This window comes from Spea bombifrons, chromosome 1 (assembly GCF_027358695.1).
Source record: "Spea bombifrons isolate aSpeBom1 chromosome 1, aSpeBom1.2.pri, whole genome shotgun sequence".
Lineage (NCBI taxonomy): Eukaryota > Metazoa > Chordata > Amphibia > Anura > Pelobatidae > Spea > Spea bombifrons.
In genome coordinates this window covers 124,716,638-124,735,969 of record NC_071087.1, presented here as the reverse complement: position 1 = coordinate 124,735,969, position 19,332 = coordinate 124,716,638, and the positions used below count along the sequence as shown (strand labels likewise).

General features: G+C 39.4%; 2 protein-coding genes across 5 annotated transcripts in view; one reads left to right on the top strand and one right to left on the bottom strand.

The window, feature by feature from the left end:
- DNAH10 (dynein axonemal heavy chain 10) overlaps positions 1-5,160 on the top strand; it is a 49,336-nt gene extending 44,176 nt beyond the window's left edge. Inside the window, exons 71-79 of the mRNA XM_053471889.1 lie at positions 334-543; positions 745-840; positions 1,354-1,525; positions 1,871-2,002; positions 2,231-2,442; positions 3,139-3,306; positions 3,386-3,566; positions 4,222-4,367; positions 4,888-5,160. Coding sequence (XP_053327864.1) covers positions 334-543; positions 745-840; positions 1,354-1,525; positions 1,871-2,002; positions 2,231-2,442; positions 3,139-3,306; positions 3,386-3,566; positions 4,222-4,367; positions 4,888-5,034 — 1,464 coding nt within the window. The 3' untranslated portion in view covers positions 5,035-5,160. The remainder of the gene's footprint in view (positions 1-333; positions 544-744; positions 841-1,353; positions 1,526-1,870; positions 2,003-2,230; positions 2,443-3,138; positions 3,307-3,385; positions 3,567-4,221; positions 4,368-4,887) is intronic.
- A 962-nt stretch (positions 5,161-6,122) lies between these two features.
- On the bottom strand, positions 6,123-18,247 carry CCDC92 (coiled-coil domain containing 92). Of its 4 annotated transcripts, none has more exons than XM_053472035.1 (4): positions 17,970-18,247; positions 10,453-10,655; positions 10,057-10,098; positions 6,123-7,404 (listed from the first exon to the last, which is right to left on the bottom strand). In XM_053472035.1, exons 2-4 carry the CDS (start codon positions 10,580-10,582, stop codon positions 6,632-6,634), a joined length of 945 nt encoding a protein of 314 aa, XP_053328010.1. In that variant the 5' UTR covers positions 10,583-10,655; positions 17,970-18,247; the 3' UTR covers positions 6,123-6,631. The 4 variants fall into 4 exon arrangements, with proteins under 4 accessions (XP_053328010.1, XP_053328032.1, XP_053328018.1 ...); XM_053472057.1 differs by having other exon boundaries at positions 10,453-10,650; XM_053472043.1 differs by lacking the exon at positions 17,970-18,247 and adding an exon at positions 15,246-15,382.
- Positions 18,248-19,332: the final 1,085 nt, after the last annotated feature.

The following is a 19,332-nucleotide window of genomic DNA, read 5'->3' as shown; positions in this document are numbered from 1 at the left end:
TACACACAAGAGTGTAATAATAGAAAAAATAAAAATAAATGGTTAACAAGAGTTTATTAGGTGATGAAGATCTTGGAGCTCCACCATTTTCCTCCCTATCATTACAATATGCAAGGCACTAAAATGTGGGATCAGCATCTGCTCAACATGTTAACACCATAGCCACTTACGGACCAAAACATCCTGTGTTTGTTGTACTTTTGTGACCTCTCACAAAATGGGGGAAGGGAATTGTCCTGAAAAGTCCTAATAAAATTTAAATAATTGATCATTTTTTAAGTGATGTCTTGCAGGATGATAGTGATAATAATAGTTCCTTTGTACATCTTGTAGGTTGTTACAGAGCCTCCTAATGGGTTGAAGCTAAACATGAGGGCAACATACTTCAAGATAACACACGAGGCTCTGGATGCCTGTCCGCACCCTGCCTTCAAATCTCTGGTATACGTCCTGGCATTTTTCCATGCAGTGGTGCAAGAAAGAAGGAAATTTGGCAAAATTGGCTGGAATGTACCTTACGATTTTAATGAATCCGATTTTCAGGTTTGTTATTTATTTATTTTCACTTTAAGTCCAGATAAATAAAATGCTTTCAAAAATGTTGTCATGTTGGAGCCAAATCATAATAACGTTCTCCTGTGACTAGTGACTTTTTAGTTGACTAGTAGTCCTCAGTTCACATTGAAATGCTGTTCCACCTTGCGTTCTAATTATGGCTTATCTTGTAACTGTTCTGTTTTGCAGGTCTGCATGGAAATACTAAATACATATTTGACCAAAGCATTTCAGCAAAATGATACAAAGATACCATGGGGAAGCTTGAAGTATTTAATAGGAGAGGTAAACATCTATTATCTAAAATGATCTAAAATACAGAATTTTTTATAATGCTTTTTCAGACAGTGGTAGCTTGTGCAGATCAGTATTTTTAGTTTAGAAGTAATTAAATAGCTTTTAAAAAATTTGCTTTACTCCACTTTGCTCTTACGAAAGACTTGCATTTACACCTGTTTTCAGTAACCGCAAAAAAAAAATCCAAGAATATTTTCACTTTTCCGGAAAAAAGTTGTAAAGCAAGAACAGCTTTCATAGCTTTTGGGTGAATGGAAGCCTACCTGCAGGTGTGGTACCAATGGAGATCGGGGGTAACTCTCTACCATACATCAATGATGCCTTTTTTACTAACAGGTTTTGCCATGTTGGTCCCAATTCTTTAAACATCTGTGATAACTTATTGGGTCAACATATTCGTAGAGCATAATGTAGAGATCCACAAGGTTTTATGATCACAGAGTTCAGATGAATATTACATTTTATTTGATTTATTACCGGCTGTGTTGTGTATCCTTGCAGGTTATGTATGGAGGACGTGCCATTGACAGCTTTGATCGGCGTATTCTTACCACCTACATGGATGAATATCTGGGCGACTTTATATTTGACACATTTCAACTGTTTCATTTCTATAAAAACGAGGAAGTTGATTATAAAATTCCAAATGGGACTACAAAGGATGATTTTGTTGGTAAAGAAACATCATATTCTTTAGGATAAGTTATTTGCCAAGATTTGCAATAATGTGTCCCATCTTCATCTATGCTACAGTATGCATGTTAATTAGCATGCTGCGTACCCCAAAGTACAGGATAGAGGTTTATTTCAGAGGAGAAATGCTGGAGAAATGCTGGAAAAATGTTTAAAACCAAAGTAAAACATGCATGGGTTAGGGATAAATCTTGGATCCAAATCAAGACCAAGGGCTGATTCGGGTCTGAGTCTTACATCAGGAAAAATGGCCAGATTAGAAGCGCTGAATGGTTCTTATCTGCCGTCATATTGCACAACCAAATATTATATTACTGTATTACAGAGACAATAGAATCCCTTCCACTCGCAAACACTCCTGAAGTTTTTGGTCTTCACTCAAATGCTGAGATTGGATACTATACGCAGGCAGCTCGAGATATGTGGTCCCATCTTCTGGAGCTCCAGCCTCAAACAGGTATCTGAGACGGGAAAGGTATAAGACTGAATAGCGGTAAAACGGCTGTGAAAACGCAGACTACTATTCAGCTTCACGGACTAGAAATGGTGACAACAGTATATGTGTAGATGCCGCTGATCAAATCTTTAATGGTAGACTATGTGGCTTCTTTATGTTTGTCAATGCAACTCCTAGATGAAAAAGTCTAGAGTATCTTATGACATTATATTCCTGCTATCTGTTCAGGCGAGTCTGGGACCGGTATCAGTCGAGATGAGTACATCGGGCAGGTGGCTAAGGACATAGAGAACAAGTTACCCCAAATATTCGATATAGACCAAATCAGAAAGAATTTTGGTTTAGACATCTCACCGACCACGGTGGTGCTACTACAGGAACTGGAAAGATTTAACAAGCTCATCATCCGCATGTCTAGATCTCTGGCTGAACTGCAGAGGGTGAGTAGTACACTTGTGTATATTAGAAACTCACCATTCTGAAGTTTTGTTACTTCTCTCTTTGGTGGTTGCTGGATCTCGCATCCCATAGAAAGTTTTAGGAAGGAGGAGGAATCTAATTAATGTGGAGGTCACAATTTACTAGAGATCTCAGCATTTCTGTGGTGCAATACACCCTTAATTTTAAACTAAATTCCTCCAGAACAGTTACACTGATTAAGAATACTCTGGGTATTGATATTAAATGTATTTATGATAACTGTTTTCAATGCAATTTTCCCAGTATTGCCGCATAAAGGATCAGAATTATCGATCTGCTCTTGATGTTCCTATTTGAGAATATTAGTACTTGGTTCAAAGCACAGCACAGCACGGTGCAGCCTTAGTACACATATTTGAGCAGCGGGACCTATATGAGTCTTTAAATTCTACCCCGTATTATCGAAAAAGGTTGGACTACATTTTGCTAGAAGACTGTAAATGCGATAGTTTGTCACATAGTAAAATTTTACAATTACAGGCTTTGCGTGAAAAACGAACATTTATAATGTCAATATACCTGCAAAGTTAATTAGCAATGATAATTTTTGGCCATCGTCCAATCGTCGCATTGTCATTTACTATATATTAAAAGACAGTGTCATTTAACCCTTAATAAGTTACACGCAGTTAAGTGTCGTGTTCTAATGTGCACAGGCATTGGCTGGTGAAGTTGGGATGAGCAATGAATTGGATGAAGTGGCCAGAGCACTGTTCAACGGACAGATTCCAAACATATGGCGGAGACTGGCCCCCGATACACTCAAGTCTTTGGGAAATTGGATGATCCACTTCAGGAGGCGGTTTAATCAGTATACATCATGGGTAATATGCCTATACTGCATTATGTGTTCAGAATAGTGGGAATGAGATGAAAGAGGCTTTATGAGGTTTTTTTTTTTAGGTGAAAGACGGAGAGCCAAATGTCATGTGGCTGTCGGGGCTTCATATCCCGGAGTCCTACCTGACTGCTCTTGTACAAGCCACCTGCAGGAAGAATGGTTGGCCCCTTGACCGCTCCACACTGTACACCCAAGTAACCACATTTAGGGCAGCTGATGAAGTAACTGAAAGGCCTGGACAAGGTTAGTTGCATTTGTTGGAGGATCCATTAACTTGAAGTAATGCTTGTCAATGCTTTCTCTGACAGTCACACTAAACTAGCATGGTTCCTTTTCCATTATCTGTTTTACTTCATTGTATATATACTGTACAGTGAACTTGATCATCCATATTAATTTGTAAAAATCCAGTAGACATTGTCAGGGCCATCTTTGGTCATAGTGCGGCCCAATGGGGACCCCTAACCCTGTCACCCCTGCTGGTGGTATAGTGCAGTGGGGGTCTGTGAAGCTGCTTGGCACACTGTACAGATCTGTACCAACAGCTATATAGCAGACGCTGAAGACCTTTAGTCCCTCCAGGTAATCATGCTTGTGAAATAGTTAAATGCAAATTTGCCATTTTTTGTTGTTACAGCATATAAACCTGCTGATTTAGTGATGGTAATAGTGGGGGGCCTATTAGGACCACCCCAAGTGAAAGCCTCCAGCAAGACGTCTTAGGCCTAATTTATTGGCCAACCCAGGGAAACATGCATCTTCATCCCAATTTATATAAAATGTTGTTATACTATTTCTGTAGCAATGACATCTGCATAGTATATGATACAATAACATAGCAATATTAAGGCATCGTATTACCCAGCTGATTCCAGGCTTGCCTTGTTGCCCCCTGTAGGATGCTTTATTTCTGGCCTGTACCTGGAAGGAGCGGATTGGGATATTGAGAACTCGTGTTTAATTAAAAGCCAACCCAAAGTACTTGTGGTGGAGTTACCTGTATTGAAGGTCATCCCAATAGAAGCTCATCGTCTCAAGCTACAGGTAAGGAAATAATTGTTCTTAAGAACTGGCTGCACTTAAACCCATTAACATATACTGGTTGTGACTCATGTAGCTGTGTAGTTTTCCTTGTACTCGATCTGCCATGCTAGTGGCCATAAAGATAAGTAGCCCATGTTTTTAAATGTGCTTCAGTGCGTATTCACCAAAGGTAATTATGTCTAATATTTACCGTTCAGTAAACCTGTTCCTAAATTATGGTTTATTATGAACTACATACCCTCCTGGGATTAATAAATCTGCTGGCAATATAACAGAAAGTCCATGAATAAAAATTGATCGTTGGTTAACACAAATATGAACTAGGCAGGGGTTGGTGTTTCTATTTGACAGGATCCTTGGTAGCTGGTGCGTTGAGTTTAAAGTAAACAAGTTAATTAAGGGAATCAAGGGCTGCATTGCCTTTTAGAAAGTCACCATAACTAAAAAATTCTAAATGTGAATTTTCTGCAAAAAAGAAAAAGAAAGCATGAATAACAGACTAGATTGTTGCTTATTACAGAACACATTCAAGACCCCCGTTTATACCACATCCATGAGGAGGAACGCCATGGGAGTTGGTTTGGTATTTGAAGCTGATCTATCTACTAAGAAGCACAGTTCCCACTGGGTGCTGCAGGGTGTCTGCCTCACTCTGAATTCCGACTAAAGTGCTGCGCTAACACTGTTAAAACATGTGAGACCCGTGCAATATAATTCATATATATATATATATATACATATATATACTTGCTTAATGTTTATATATTTTAAAATATAACAGCCGAAGAGCTAAATAAAATATTAAACTGTCAACATTCCTTCTGCTGCACAACAATCTGTGTGTATATTATGTTCATGATCTTTACAGCTTTCTGGATGCTAGTGATGACCTAACAAGCATGATTTGTTTCTCTGATGTTAAAGGGGAAGTTTCAGCAAGTATACCAAAAAAATAATATAGAATAAAGCTTTCCCAATGCCATCTGTGGACATGTTTTGGCAGGAAACGACTCCCATTGAACTCAGTGGGAGCATTTTCCATGCATGGTTGGGGTGGGGGGGTCCCGCTAGGTTCCCTGGAATGCTCAAGCATGGTGGTGCTGGAGCTGGCTGATGATGAGTACAGGGTGAATGGACTTTGGCAGGCCAGAAACATTCCCAGCAATCTCATATCCTGGGGGCAGGAAAAGTGGCAACTGCATACCAGGGAGTTGAGTACCCCCATGTGTTTGCAGGGGGCTAAAAAAATGATGATTGACCTTCTGGAAAGGGGGTATGTCTGTAAAACTAGAAGGTCAGAGGTTCAGATGTAAGAAAATGCTACTTTACCAACTGAGTAGCAGATGAATTGAAAAGTCTCCCAGCAGAAGTTGTGGAGGCACAATGAGGGAATTTAAACATGCATGGAATAAACCTATCCTCACTATGGGAGCAGACCATAGACCGATAGGTGATTGAATCCTTTACTAAAGGAAAAATAGATCTGCCGTCAAATTCCATGTTTCTATGTTAAGTGGTATCTTCTCTAAGACCCTAAACTGGAACAAAATCACCTGAATGGTATACATAGTCGCATATATTGTTTTACCTTAGAACTTCTAATAACCTTTAACAAACATTTATGTATTTATCTTAAAAACCCTGCACCGAATCTCACAGTCACCTCCGTGGTACATTCTGCAAACTCACTACCATAATAAGTAGTAACTCGGTGAGAGTATAGTCATCTCATACAGTCCATCAGACACAAATACATACATTAGCATTATTTAATGTGCTGCCAGAAGAAAAGGCTTTGTTTACATATAGTGTGGAAATTAGTTCTTTAGCGGTACATATGTAAGTGTTGAAAAGCACACACACAGTGTTTCAACCTGCCAGATTCTAATTACTGCTGTCTGCCTTGAGTGCTATTACATTAGATGGGGTAATGCTGCAGGCCTGTGCTTCTGTCAGCATACGGTTTTCAGAAAGAAGGCTGGTAGCAAGCAGAATACAGGCTTATAACACCACAGCCTAGTATTTGAGTCATTTTGGTTTCTATGACATCACTTATTAATTGAGCAGCAGATAATCTGTTTATATTTGGCATGCAGGGGAATCTAAGCCATTGAGTGCCAGAGGTTAGCATATCCTCCTAACACTAAAAAAGAGTAACAGTAAATATAAAACCAAAATCTAAGATTTGCATTAATAACCTATCTGGTCACACGGTGTATAAGCAAGATATTTCAAAGTTTCAGCGTGGTGGGGCTTTTTTATGTTTAAATAGTTCTGTCCGTTCCTGAGTGCTTCCTAACTACTTTGCTTCCATTAACCTGATCCACTGCAAGTGTTTCTACCTCTGGCCGAGGTACATGCTGACTTTGGACTGCAGTTGCGTGAGGAATGCGATGAGCTACACCAATGTGAGCCTTCTGTTTCTTCTCTTTGGCTGGGCTGCTGGAGTCAGAGCGTATGGGCGGAATCACCAGGGGTCTCTCTTTGATAATCTGTGCATCCACAGACTGTCTGGCCAATAAAAATGGCGTTGGGTCAGGCATGGCGTCCACAGGCTCACGAAGCACTATCTTTCTGCCGTCTGCCCCAAGCCTGTAAACCTCAGCAAAGTCAGCGTTGAGGGGGGTGGAGAGACTCTTTTTCATTCTTCTCCTTGGGGTATCAGGCAGCTTATCTTTGGGAGGAGATGGCTTGTAATTAGACATCACTGGACTCCCCGGTGGAGCCACCTCCGGTGTCCCACTTGAAGTTAGCAGCTTTTTCTTAGTGGCATGGAGCTGTGATGTCAGATATGCAATGGTGCTGGCTCTCTGCTCCAGTTCACTGGAAAGCATGTTGAGCTTATGGCTTTTAACTTTCAGTTCCTCCAGATATTTCTTTTCCCTTTCTTTGATTGTATTTTCAAGCACCATAATCATTGCGGTTTTCTGCTCCAACTCCTTCAACAATTCATCGTTCTCGGTTTCTTTATTTTTCAGCTGAGCTTCCAGATGTTCGCACTTCATCCTCAGTTCATCACTTCTAGAGATACCACTTCCTAAAAGTGAGATAAAATGTGGTAGTCTTAGCTGTTCGGAGTTGTATGGTACATGGTATATTCCAGTAAAAGGATAACATTTATCACTAATAATATCCAACTACCAACTGTGAATCACAGCTCTGAAAGCTTTTTACACATATACGTGTGTGTTTGTCTGTGTATATATTATATACTTATATAGATAGATATATATTTTATATATACACACGCACACTTTTTGATGTATTATAATATAAATTTGTATGGGGTTTAATTACATGCACGTTTATGTAAGTTTAGGGCTGTAGGACACTATCATACACTCATAACAATGTTCTGAGCTGTTCAAAAAGGGGGACATCAGGGGAGGAAACGCTGGGATTGTGGTACCAAAAAAACCGCAGTCCCTAACAATTTCTGTACTTATCTGCCAAGAAGCCAGAATTAGATTATGGAAGAAAGGTATGCAGAAGGTAGTAATATAAAGGAGACTTGGAGATGATCATCTTAACCTACTAGAAGACAAGATGCATATGTTCCCCTAACCCTCATCTTTCAGGTTTGTGACTCAAATGCTGCAGATTCGAAGAATATGTTATATTTCACATGTATTCTCACAAACTAATATAATAGTATCACTCTAGCAGCATACAAATATTTGAGCTAATTAAAAATAAAAACATGAACAATAAAATGTAAAATATAAAACATAACCTCATTCCCTTTTCTGCATATTAAATGTAATATTTTCACATCACACAATGAAAGAACCATGTGTGCCTGAGTGCTCTAATAGCTTCAAAATCAATACGAGAAGGTCATTTTTCTCCTCATGTTCAATTTTGGTATTTATGCGAGATCAGTTTGTCAGCTCAGAGTCCGTCAATAAACACAGGAACAGGACTACATGCAAGTTTTATGCTCAGCCTGTAAAATCAATGACGAAAATGTGCAGAGGACAAGTGTAGATGCAGCGCTTTGCATATGCTCTGCAGCTAGTAGACCATTACTCGTCCTCTTATTCAATGTGTCTAGGATGTATATGTACGCATTGCAGTCAATCTTCCATTGCTCCAAATGGCTCTTATTTGCTAAAGGGATTCTGGTTTTGCTTTTAAAGTGTGGAGTATGCCACAATGTTGCTTATTTGGAATAGCAGATCTACCACTTATAAGTATATCTATACAAAGCACACTTCTGAATTAGTGACACTCTAGTAAAAGCTAGAGATGTTCCAAAGCCTTATTTTACCAGATTACAATATTAGAATTGCTACACGATCAATGAAGTTATTATACAGAAATTAGACATTATTTGATTATCTTTGCTTCTTAAATACGAGGGGGACCAGATCCACCTCAGTAAAGCACTATTACTAGTACATGAACTTCTTGAAAATGTCCCCAGGTGTTGGACAGTGGGCTGCATCCAGAAAAGGATGCTGTAGCTACATGTACTGCTACCATTTGTGTTCCCATTGGTGGTAATATGTAATTAAGGCAACAAGGCAGTATTCATAAAATAATCCACCTTCAACCTATATGCATTATACTAAAATTAAATATCTGTGAAAAGGACATAGAGCTTTATTCAGTTACCTGAGGATTGTAGGTGATTTGCAGTTGGTCGTGAAAGACCAACCTTTTTTGAGATAGGGCCAAGTTGGCCATGTACAATGCATGATGCACCCCACATATTTGACTACGCATTATGCAAATGCATTTGCCCTTCATAATGCACAGCTATGTTGCTGAGATGCAATGTTTCATTTATCTCAGCTCACTTGCAATTCATTGTAAGTGTATTAACTCCTAGCTGGGTGGCTTTAAGAATCACTACGGGTAATTAAACATGTAGGGTAACACAGATTAGGAGAACTCGTCAGCCAAGGCACTCTCCATTATGGAGGACAACTTATGCTTTGAATTTAGATCCAAGAAAAAGGGCACCTTGGCCTGTGTGACATATTGCTCAACAATCTGAATGGGCTCTATCAAAGAGTTCAAGGAATGCAGGTAACATAATAAATTACTTTTAGTATAAAGACAGCAGTGTGTCTAATTAAGAAGGACAGTCAGTGGTATGCTGGCACACTATCCATCATGTCTTTGTTCCCCCACCTTCAAAAAGCACGGAACAGGCTTTGTCTACCTAGACGGAGAAAGACTTTCTTGTGCTTTTCAGTATATGAACCAAGATTACACTAGTAAAAAGTACGCTGCGTGGAGCTGCAAACATTTAAGAGATTTAAATACATTATCTTGGACACTGCATAGCATTTTACATTTGACAGTTTCTACTTCTCCACTTAATCTTTTGTTTAGCAAAAGCAAAGCGGTCATACAGACACGGGTGTATTCTGTGTAACGTTATGTGCTCAGGACAAACCAGTAATTTAAGTGCATTATCAGATATTGGATTGTGGTGTCCCCAAAACTTGCCTATGTAACTGGTAATGGTCAGCTGGTAGTATGGCCAAGAATTTTATCAGCAGCTGGGAAACGTTTAAAATAATTATAAACACTCCATTTAAAGATGCAATTTGATGTACAAAGACCAACCTATTTTCATAACAGTCCCAGTATGGAGCGCTCACGATAAGCAGATACAGTTGTCTGTGAAACCATTCAGTTTGCATTATGCGTAAAGTGCGTATTTTCCTTGTCTTACCTGTTGGGTCAGAACTTTTTAGCATCAGCTCATATGTCAGATCTGCGAGAGGAAAAAAAAAGTTAATACTGGTAAAGTGATGGCTCATACTGAACGCTGGCCTATACTAGATCCTATTCTCTTTGCTGAACATGATTCTTCAACTAATACCTATATTTGGTTTTGAAATTCAATCCTCCATTCACAATCCCCCCTACAAATGCACCTTTTTACACGTGTCGATCCTTCGGAATTACTCTGAAGCTTGGTACGTACTTGGGGTGGAAAAATATTGAAAATCTTCAATGTTGGAGACCCATGGAGAACTGACTTGGCGAGGAAATATTTTAACATTACGAGTACACGTAATACGTTATAGTATATATATATATATATATAAAAAGTTGTGCCTCTGACCTGTACAATGCTGTTGTAGTCGTCGGATCTCAGTGTGCAGGCCTTTGAGTGTGTTGGCATGTTCCTGCTGTAAAAAGAGAAGGTTCTTCTGGGCGCTGTGCAGCTGCATCTCTAGGTTAGTGGTGGCCATGGTGGTTTTCACTCAATGTTTGCGAAGACAATAAGGGGAAAGTATTGCCATAGAAATCCAGGTTTCGACTACACTGTCAATAAAATCAAAACGGGAGTTAAATAAATAGGTCAACTCGAAAGGTTCTACATACAAATTGCAATAAGGCATTCCGCAGTCAATATGTTGGAATATGACTTTAATAACAGCAGCCATTGTCCCATACACCACGCAGTACATTGCATTCTGTAACAAGGTATGGGTAATATAACGCAGTTGGCATTAAGATGAACGTTACAGAACCAGGCCACGATATTAATACGCTTCACCATCGGCACACATGGTGTTTCGTTTTTTATGGAAACAATAAACTCGTTTTTATATATTAACTACTGTTAAATTCTAGCAAAAACAGTGTTCTTCATCTAGAACCCTAACAAAAGAAACTGTGCAAAGAGAGCTCCATACGTGACATCAGAAACCAAATACCTAATTAAAGAACGAAAGGCGACCCCGGAGCTCTCCGAATCCCAATGGCACATTAATATCTTACTATTCCCGGATACTTTTTTTTTTTTTTTAGAAAACGACTTATGAGACATTAAAGGACGGCCCCCTCCCCTCCATAATGCTCCCTCCGAGGTCACAGAAATAGAAGCGCTACTGAGATCATAGCAAGTGAGGAAACATGCAGCCACATTATTAATGTGCTTTTGTGTTGGGATTGTATATCACAGCCATCATTATCAAGAAGACACATGAAATCTCATCTGTTATACACAAATATATATATATATATATATATATATATATATATATATATATCTCATGTTGAAACAAACAGCAGTCTGGCTCTGGTAACTGTTCTGGTAACTACGTATTTTACTGTAATGCGGAACACAATATTTTAAGACATGCCGGGTGATTGTTTGCCAAAATGTGTTTCTCCGTCCTCAGCAAATGCATTTTGAGGAGTAGACATTGTGGTGACACAGCGGTGTAATATTATCCAGGCAATAAACCGGAGCTGCAAACTGGAATTCAATGCGCAATAATGTAACTTTCTGAGCTTATGAAAAATGCATTTACAGTCAAAATGAGCTCTTATCTACACTAAAGGACTACTCTTATAATGCTAAACGTGTTTAACCCATTAAAGACTCCCACAGCCCTGTGATGATACATGTGTGCACGGCAGTGGTGCATCCTCCCAGTAAGAGATGATCACATATACCAGTGAAAACACAGCCACTGTGTGCAAAACAATGGTAATACTGGTGATAAGGAGGTCACTCCCTAGGAACATGTACATCAATACAACATTAAAATATCATTTTTAGACACTGCTGGATATCCAAACCTCTCACATATTTTACTGTGTAAAACTTTGCCTTATTTATATTTTTTGCTGGGAGCATTTAATTGTCATGGGACAAAAATTCATAGGAGGAAAGAATACAATGACAGATCTACTAATACTTATTTAGCATACTATACAGTATTTTACTGTATTGTGTATTGTCAAAGTGCAACAACACAATTAGAGTTATTTCCACATCAGTATCTATATGAATATATATATATATATATATATATATATATATATATATATATATATATATATATATATATATATATATAATAGAATATGTATATTATATATCTTCTAGAGGGACTGTTGGTGTTAAGAGACTGGAATATTGTATTCAGAGGCTTTCAGTATATTGCTGCTTCCACTGACATATTCTTAGGTTTCACTTTATATTGTACATCCATTGTGTACAGCAGCAAAAATCTATAAGTTTACAAGACAGATTTGTTTTTAAAGAAGCCATAAAGGGATGCATTCATGGAAGATCGATATCAAAAGGAAAAGAACAAAAACATAGGCGCCACCAGTAAAACTTTTAGGGGCCATTGCTAATTATTCCTAACAATAAAGGTTTCTTACGAAAACATATTGGGAACACAAAAATGTATATGTATATAAAATGTTCCCTCCATTCTGCGTTAGTAATTGAGCAGAAGCTGAATATTCGATTGTTAACAATGTAACAACTAACAACACAAGTATAAAAAGTATCGCTGAAAGGTCCTAATGCCAAATACAAGAACTCAAATTTGGTTACTGATGGAATCTGTTTAATGCCATATAAATGAAATATATTAATGGGGATTATGTTCTGTAGCCAATCGGTAGTGGATCTTTGGGTATGTAATGCTTATGGATTGTGAGGGTGTTTTCTGGGTGATCTTAGTTCTGGTCTCACTTATCACAACCCTAAACTTTAGAAATGTGAGAACTGCATGTAACTAAATCAAAGTGAGAAGTGGTATCTATTAAACGAGTTGTAGCCAGCAAGTCTTGACAGTCACCTGACAGATTTAACTACGCATTATACTCTGGCCAGGATGGCTCTTCATCATGCGTAATTCATTTACCGACTTGAAACCACAGCTCACCTGCAAACCGAGGGAAAGGCAACTCCCCAATTTGTATACTTTTACGTTTGATGACGGTACGCTCTGCATATTAATAGTCAACTCTCTTTCTTCTTCATTAAGTATTGCTTCGTGAATCAAACATGCAGTAAAAAACCCAGCTTAATTAGCCTTCTTATTCTTAGTGGGAAAGGCTCTACAACTGGTGCATATTTAAAAAAAGACTAGAACTGTAACATTTGAGGGCTGAAGAAGCGCACATCCGCCCGCACCGTGCACAGATAACTATGAAGATGAGTCATGGTCACTTATGTATTAATAGGGGATTGTCTCTTGTGAGTATAGAGGGCACTTTACTCCCTAATGAACAGATTTTTATTTCAACCTGCAGATACCATATAGACACAGAGACGGTATCAAGAACAATGAGAGTAAAGGGCAAAACACATATTCTCCATGATTAAAGGCTGCCCTTTTTCAGCCAAAAGATAATCACAGGCACAAGCAGCACTGACGCTGGTATGGGAAATGGTAGTCAGCATCTGTAATTTGTCTTATACTTAGTGTGCAAATTATACGGCCTGACCTCATGTATGCTGATGATCACACTTATTCCCTGAAGGTAAAGATCTAGCCTATCTAGCCTATCCTGGCTATATTGGGAACAATACGACCTGTTTATAAATGTTATGATATAGACGTAACCAACAGAATATTCCTGAAGACCGCTCCGGTGGTAAACTTTTTATCAGTATCACTTTTAAGTACATAGGCTCTTACATACCTGAAGCGTTAAACTCACAAAACTTTCAAAAATTACCAAGCTCATCCACAATGTCTGTTGATACATAGCATTTTATGCCACACATTAAGCTATGCACTACAGAATGGGTGTTGAATGTCCCTTTCTTTTGACTTTTCAGCGATTTGTGGTCTATTGGAGGTTATATATAAAGGGCACAGCCGACACAATGTCTAAATTTAGGCTTGCAGCATAATGTTAGCTTTCATATACACACCTAGTCTGGATGCCATACAGACACTGTGAAGGTTAAATGCACCAGTGCTTTGGGCCTAAAAACAAAATAAATGCATACAGAGGATGTGTAACATTTTATCTTTATGATACATATTGCTGCTATACACTTTATACACCGACACAACTGCAGTATGGAAGCTTTTTTTTTTTTTTTTTTTTTTTTTTTTTAATAAGTTTTATACATAACCCTATTTTGTTGACCACTAACCCCCCAGCCATCCAAGTGTATCTATGGAGATGGGTAATGGGAGTATGCCAGCATTAATTATCCAATATGATAGCATACATTTAGCCCTCTGAGTCTTAATTTTCTCTGTCACTTAACAAAGGGAAGGACCAAATCAGATAAAAAACTAAAGTTTTTCAATTTAGAGTTCTGTAGACTTTACTTGGATCTAAAACATTTTTATTCTTTCAAATAAATGCTTTTAAGTGAAAAAGCAGATCTAATGTGGATCCTGGAGAAAGGGTGAAATTCTGGAGAAACTGATAGACAACAGAAAGGATACATTATCAGAAGTAATGGGATACGGCTGATGTCATTGGATAATCCCAAGAGAGTGCAGGGTAGATGATAATGACCATGGCTAAATCACTGCTCTCTTTGTATGCTCCAAGAAATCATGAATTATTAATTGCTGCAGGAATCATAGTCTCCTACACTTTCAGCATCTAAAGCTACGCTTATGCTTCTACGCATGTTACTTATTATAGTAATCTCCCCATGATATTAATTATAGACAATCAGGGCATCAGAATGAACTGAGTTTCAAAACAGAGTCTTGGAAAGGCAGACTTAACTAAAGAGTGTTTAAACTCACCTGTTGTACAGACCCCAAAGTGCCTAAGAACTCCATATGGCTCAGATCATAAACACATACCCATAATCGGCATGCAGTAATTCTGCCTAGGGTTCTGCGCAGCTGGAAATGCTTCCATGGAGCATCACAACTCCCTACATAATGGAGACATGCCATTAAGTACCATAGACAGCACCCCTGCCACCACAGCAGCAAAGCAGATGCGGATGAGAGATGAGGAGATGCAATCTGGACATCAGACACATTCCTATACATCTGCAATGCGGATACCTGTTCTTTAGCCTCCAATAGCTGTCATCCTGTAACGGGTTAATGGCTATTATGGGGGTGTCGGATCTAGGTGTTGTGAGATTGCAAAAGGCAAGCAGTTGTTTTACTTTACCGGGATCTCTAGCTGCCGATAACTCGATCTCTGGGATTTCAGCACCACGTGTTAAAGGGTCAGCTCCGGGAAGACGATGCGCAGAGGGGACATCCTCGGGATGAACACGGGCTTTCTGCTGGCGATGGACGTCCAGTGTCCCCACCCTGTGTTACCGTGATGACTCCAGGTCCCTTCTGATCAGAGGAGGAAAACGCCCTTCATCTCTCGGGGGGCTGCACGGATCGTTCATTTCAAGGCGATGCCCTGCTCAGTGATGACGAGGGTAGGAGGAGATGGGAACAGGACACTGCTCCTCCCCGCAGAACCCGACCAAATGCAGAGCTGAAAAGCAGACCCTGCCGAGAACCGGCTCTAAAAATATCAACGAGGCGCTCGGGAATAACGGAGAAGAAAGGCTAGATTCCTGTGCAGCGGGGAGTAGGTGACGCCGGTACACGGGCTCCGATCCCTCTCCGAGGACACGTGGAGACAGCCAAACCCATGTTTACATTGCAGTGGACCACACAACAACAACAACAACAACAACAATAAAACTTTATATACCCAAATATAAACCACTCTACAACCAAGCTGGGAGCAAAATACACGCGGCACGTGATACACTGTACTGAACTACACGTTTACTAACGATACGCAAAGTACACACACACACACACACACACACACACCCCTGGACGGCATCGGAAGGTACAGACCTCGATATGCATCGTTGTAAAGGCTGTAAGGACTATCAGTTTCCAAAATGGACAGGGCTGCCCAACTTCTCTCAATTTTAATGACATAAGGAGAGTGAAAGACAAACCACTTTTTCATTGTAATGCCTAGAAATGTCACATATGATCTATGAAGCTTTTCATACTATGCGATGGGCTACTCAGCATCAAATAACAGCCGAACAGTCACCATATGATTGACAGGTCCATCAAACCCTGTCCCTGGTTTGCACCATGATGCACCATCCACCAGTAATGCCTTCTTCATCCTCAGCAAGGAAAGGTCAACATTGTTCCAATAAGTAAGGGTCAGCCTGGCTGTTTGGAGGAGACTCTTTGATACCTACACTCAAATCTCTAAAATCTAAGAGGAAGTAATTATTCATGAGCTTTCTAAATGTTTTCCAGTATGGATAATATACACTTTGTTAAGTCTACAATGAAAGCCCTCTGAATGGATTTTATTTTCACTGTACAACCCCTAATACCCTATGTAGTTCCAGAACTGGATGCGTTCTTCTATCCAGCTATTGTCTCATTATTGTATTGGTTTCCAATTCCATAACATTATCCTTACTTATCTTTATTAATATTTATAACGGATACAACAGCAATATTACCGCTGAATAAATCTATTTGGATAGAAAGGTTTAGATATCTGGTTCTTTTACAAAAAAACAATACTTTTAGAAACAGTCACACCAAGGACTTCACTTCAAGTATAAACCAGTATCGGACTGGTCAATTCTAAAGCTCAACGTTTCAATGCCACTATACAAATGGTTAACCATGTCAAATTCTTTACATCATCATAATAAAAAAGACATTTCTTGTAACTGTTCCTTTAAAGGAAAGTAAAATCCATATAGTCAAGTAAATGGGTGCCACAGCAAACTGTCTCCAAGAGTTTTCTAGACCTATACTATATGGATTGTGGGACATGTTAAACTATGCATTATTTGGCTATAATAAAGTTATTGAATATGTAACATAATATCGTAAGAATCTTCAATCCTCAATGAAGAACGAACCCCTTGCACCTCTGCTTCTGTAGACCTTGCCACTTATTGCCACAGCCAACTGAGTTGGTCTATTTCTGGGTTTTGTTTTTAAGCCAATGCAAACGATTTCACTGAATATTACTATATAATAATATACATTGTTGGTATTTTTATTACAATTTAATGCAGTGGATTTCATTTCCTGCTGAATTTAGGAGCTAAAATGCATACATTGGAGTCACTATGATTCCAAAACCCCAAATCTACACATTTATGAATGCCCCAGCATGTGTGAAAGTCAATAAATTCACTGTATGTGAAAACTGCAGGGGTATATAGTGTATGCTGAGAGACATTAAACTATTTTCAAGGCAAATGCATACAAGAGCGGCTCCATGACTACATGTAACAGATCACACAGCTAGCATATAACATATACATACAATATATCCATCTAACAACCAATGTACCTGTATATGCATTTCTATGTATCTAACATCCAATGTATACATATATATATATCTTACATTCAATGTATACATATATCTTACATCCAATGTATATGTAGATCGTAAGCTTGCAAGAGCAGGACCCTCTTCTCCTTTTGTTCCAGTTTGTTATTGTGTTAACATACCACTGATTGTAACAGTGCTATATAATCTACTGGTGCTATATAGATATATGTAATGTAATATGTGTCTCACATTCAATCTATACATATATCTAACATCCTATGTATCTGTATATGTATATCTAAGTGTCTAACATCCAATGTATCTGTACATGTATATCTATGTATTGCTAACATCCACTGTATTGTATATATAACATCCAGTGTATCTGTATATGTATATCTATGTGTCTAGCAGTTAATTTATTATCAAATTTATATGTCTACCTAATATCCAGTTTATGTATGTATGCATGTAGGTTTCTATCATTGCTGTACACACACACACGTGTATTAAGAGATGCGCATTACTGACATGCACCCTGCCTTGGCTTACATGGGTTGTACAGGTCCCTGGGTATCGGTGTCATGCCCTCTTGCCCCCGGGATCAGCGCGTCTGCTGGCCTGGCCCTGTCCAGCCTGCCTTTCTCCTTATCTCCCTGGGCGACTGGTCACAATAAAGCGATGCATGATGGGAGATCTCCCGGTTTATTGTAGTTCGCACCGGTCCTAGGAAATAACCAGCTTCTAGAGCGTTGGCTGTCACGTTCCCAATACGCAGACGCGTTCTCTCGGTCTCACGGGCTCCCGGTTTCCGCCGGTTCGTTGTTGTTTCTCGGCGAACACGCAGGCGCAGGGCTCAGGTGCAATGCGGTCACTATGGCAACGGGTTCAACCAGGAAGCGAAGTCGGGATGTGCAGTGACTGGGACATCCGCTAGGGTGCGCACGAGCACCGATACAGGAGAGGTCGTTACCTAATAAATCGCCCGTGTTCTTTGTGCTTTTAGTATGAGTATTCCGCTTACCGGAGCTGTTACTTCTCTGGCAAAGCGGTGAATGGGTGAAAAAAAGGGCATAGTAAAGTGGCGGATGTGGATTATAAAGTGACGTAATTCAGATATGAGAGAAGAGAGTATACTGGTGAAAAGGGCAGACTAGGGCTGAACCAGAAAGGTCAAATTCCATGCATCAATAATTATTATTTATTTTTGCATCACCTGGCTGTATATTGTAAGGAAGTTTTACTTTACCAAGAGTGTGATAAATAAGTGGAGCAGCCTCTCATCAGAGGTGGTAGAGGCTAATTTAGTGAGAGAACTTAAATATCCAATGCATGGGATAGGCATAAAGCTAACACGAGACCAGTCGTGTATTTACTTTGGGAGCTGAACCAGCCTCCCCCTACCCAGTGGTTACCATGTTTGCATTTAAGACAAGGCGCACCAAGATATGATGTCATATCCCGGCAGGGAATGTCTAGGGAGGTTTGCTGGACTGGCACAACATCTATAGCATAAGAAGGCCGGGTGGAGAGAGCAAAGACCTCCCCTGTAACCAGCCCATTGTTCAGCGGGACTATGGCTGTAATTGCAGTGTGTTAGCTCCTATGAGGCACGGACTGGCTCTTTGGCAAGCCAACAGTGGTGCACACTTACCATTACTGCCAGTCACCTAGTGTGCAGAAGGTGGCTTTAAGCGCCAGGGCCACGTTTCCTCCCAGGCCTCCACTTATCTAACAGATTCTCATCCTCAAGTTTGTGACAATTGTTAAGTGTCTTTACTTTGCCATTAGTGATGGCAAATAACTTTTCTGAGTGCAGAAATAAATCATACGGTATTTGTATCAAACACACCAGCGTGTGTATAGCGCTCCGAAGTACATAAACAACAACAAAAAAAAGAATTGATTTTGTCAT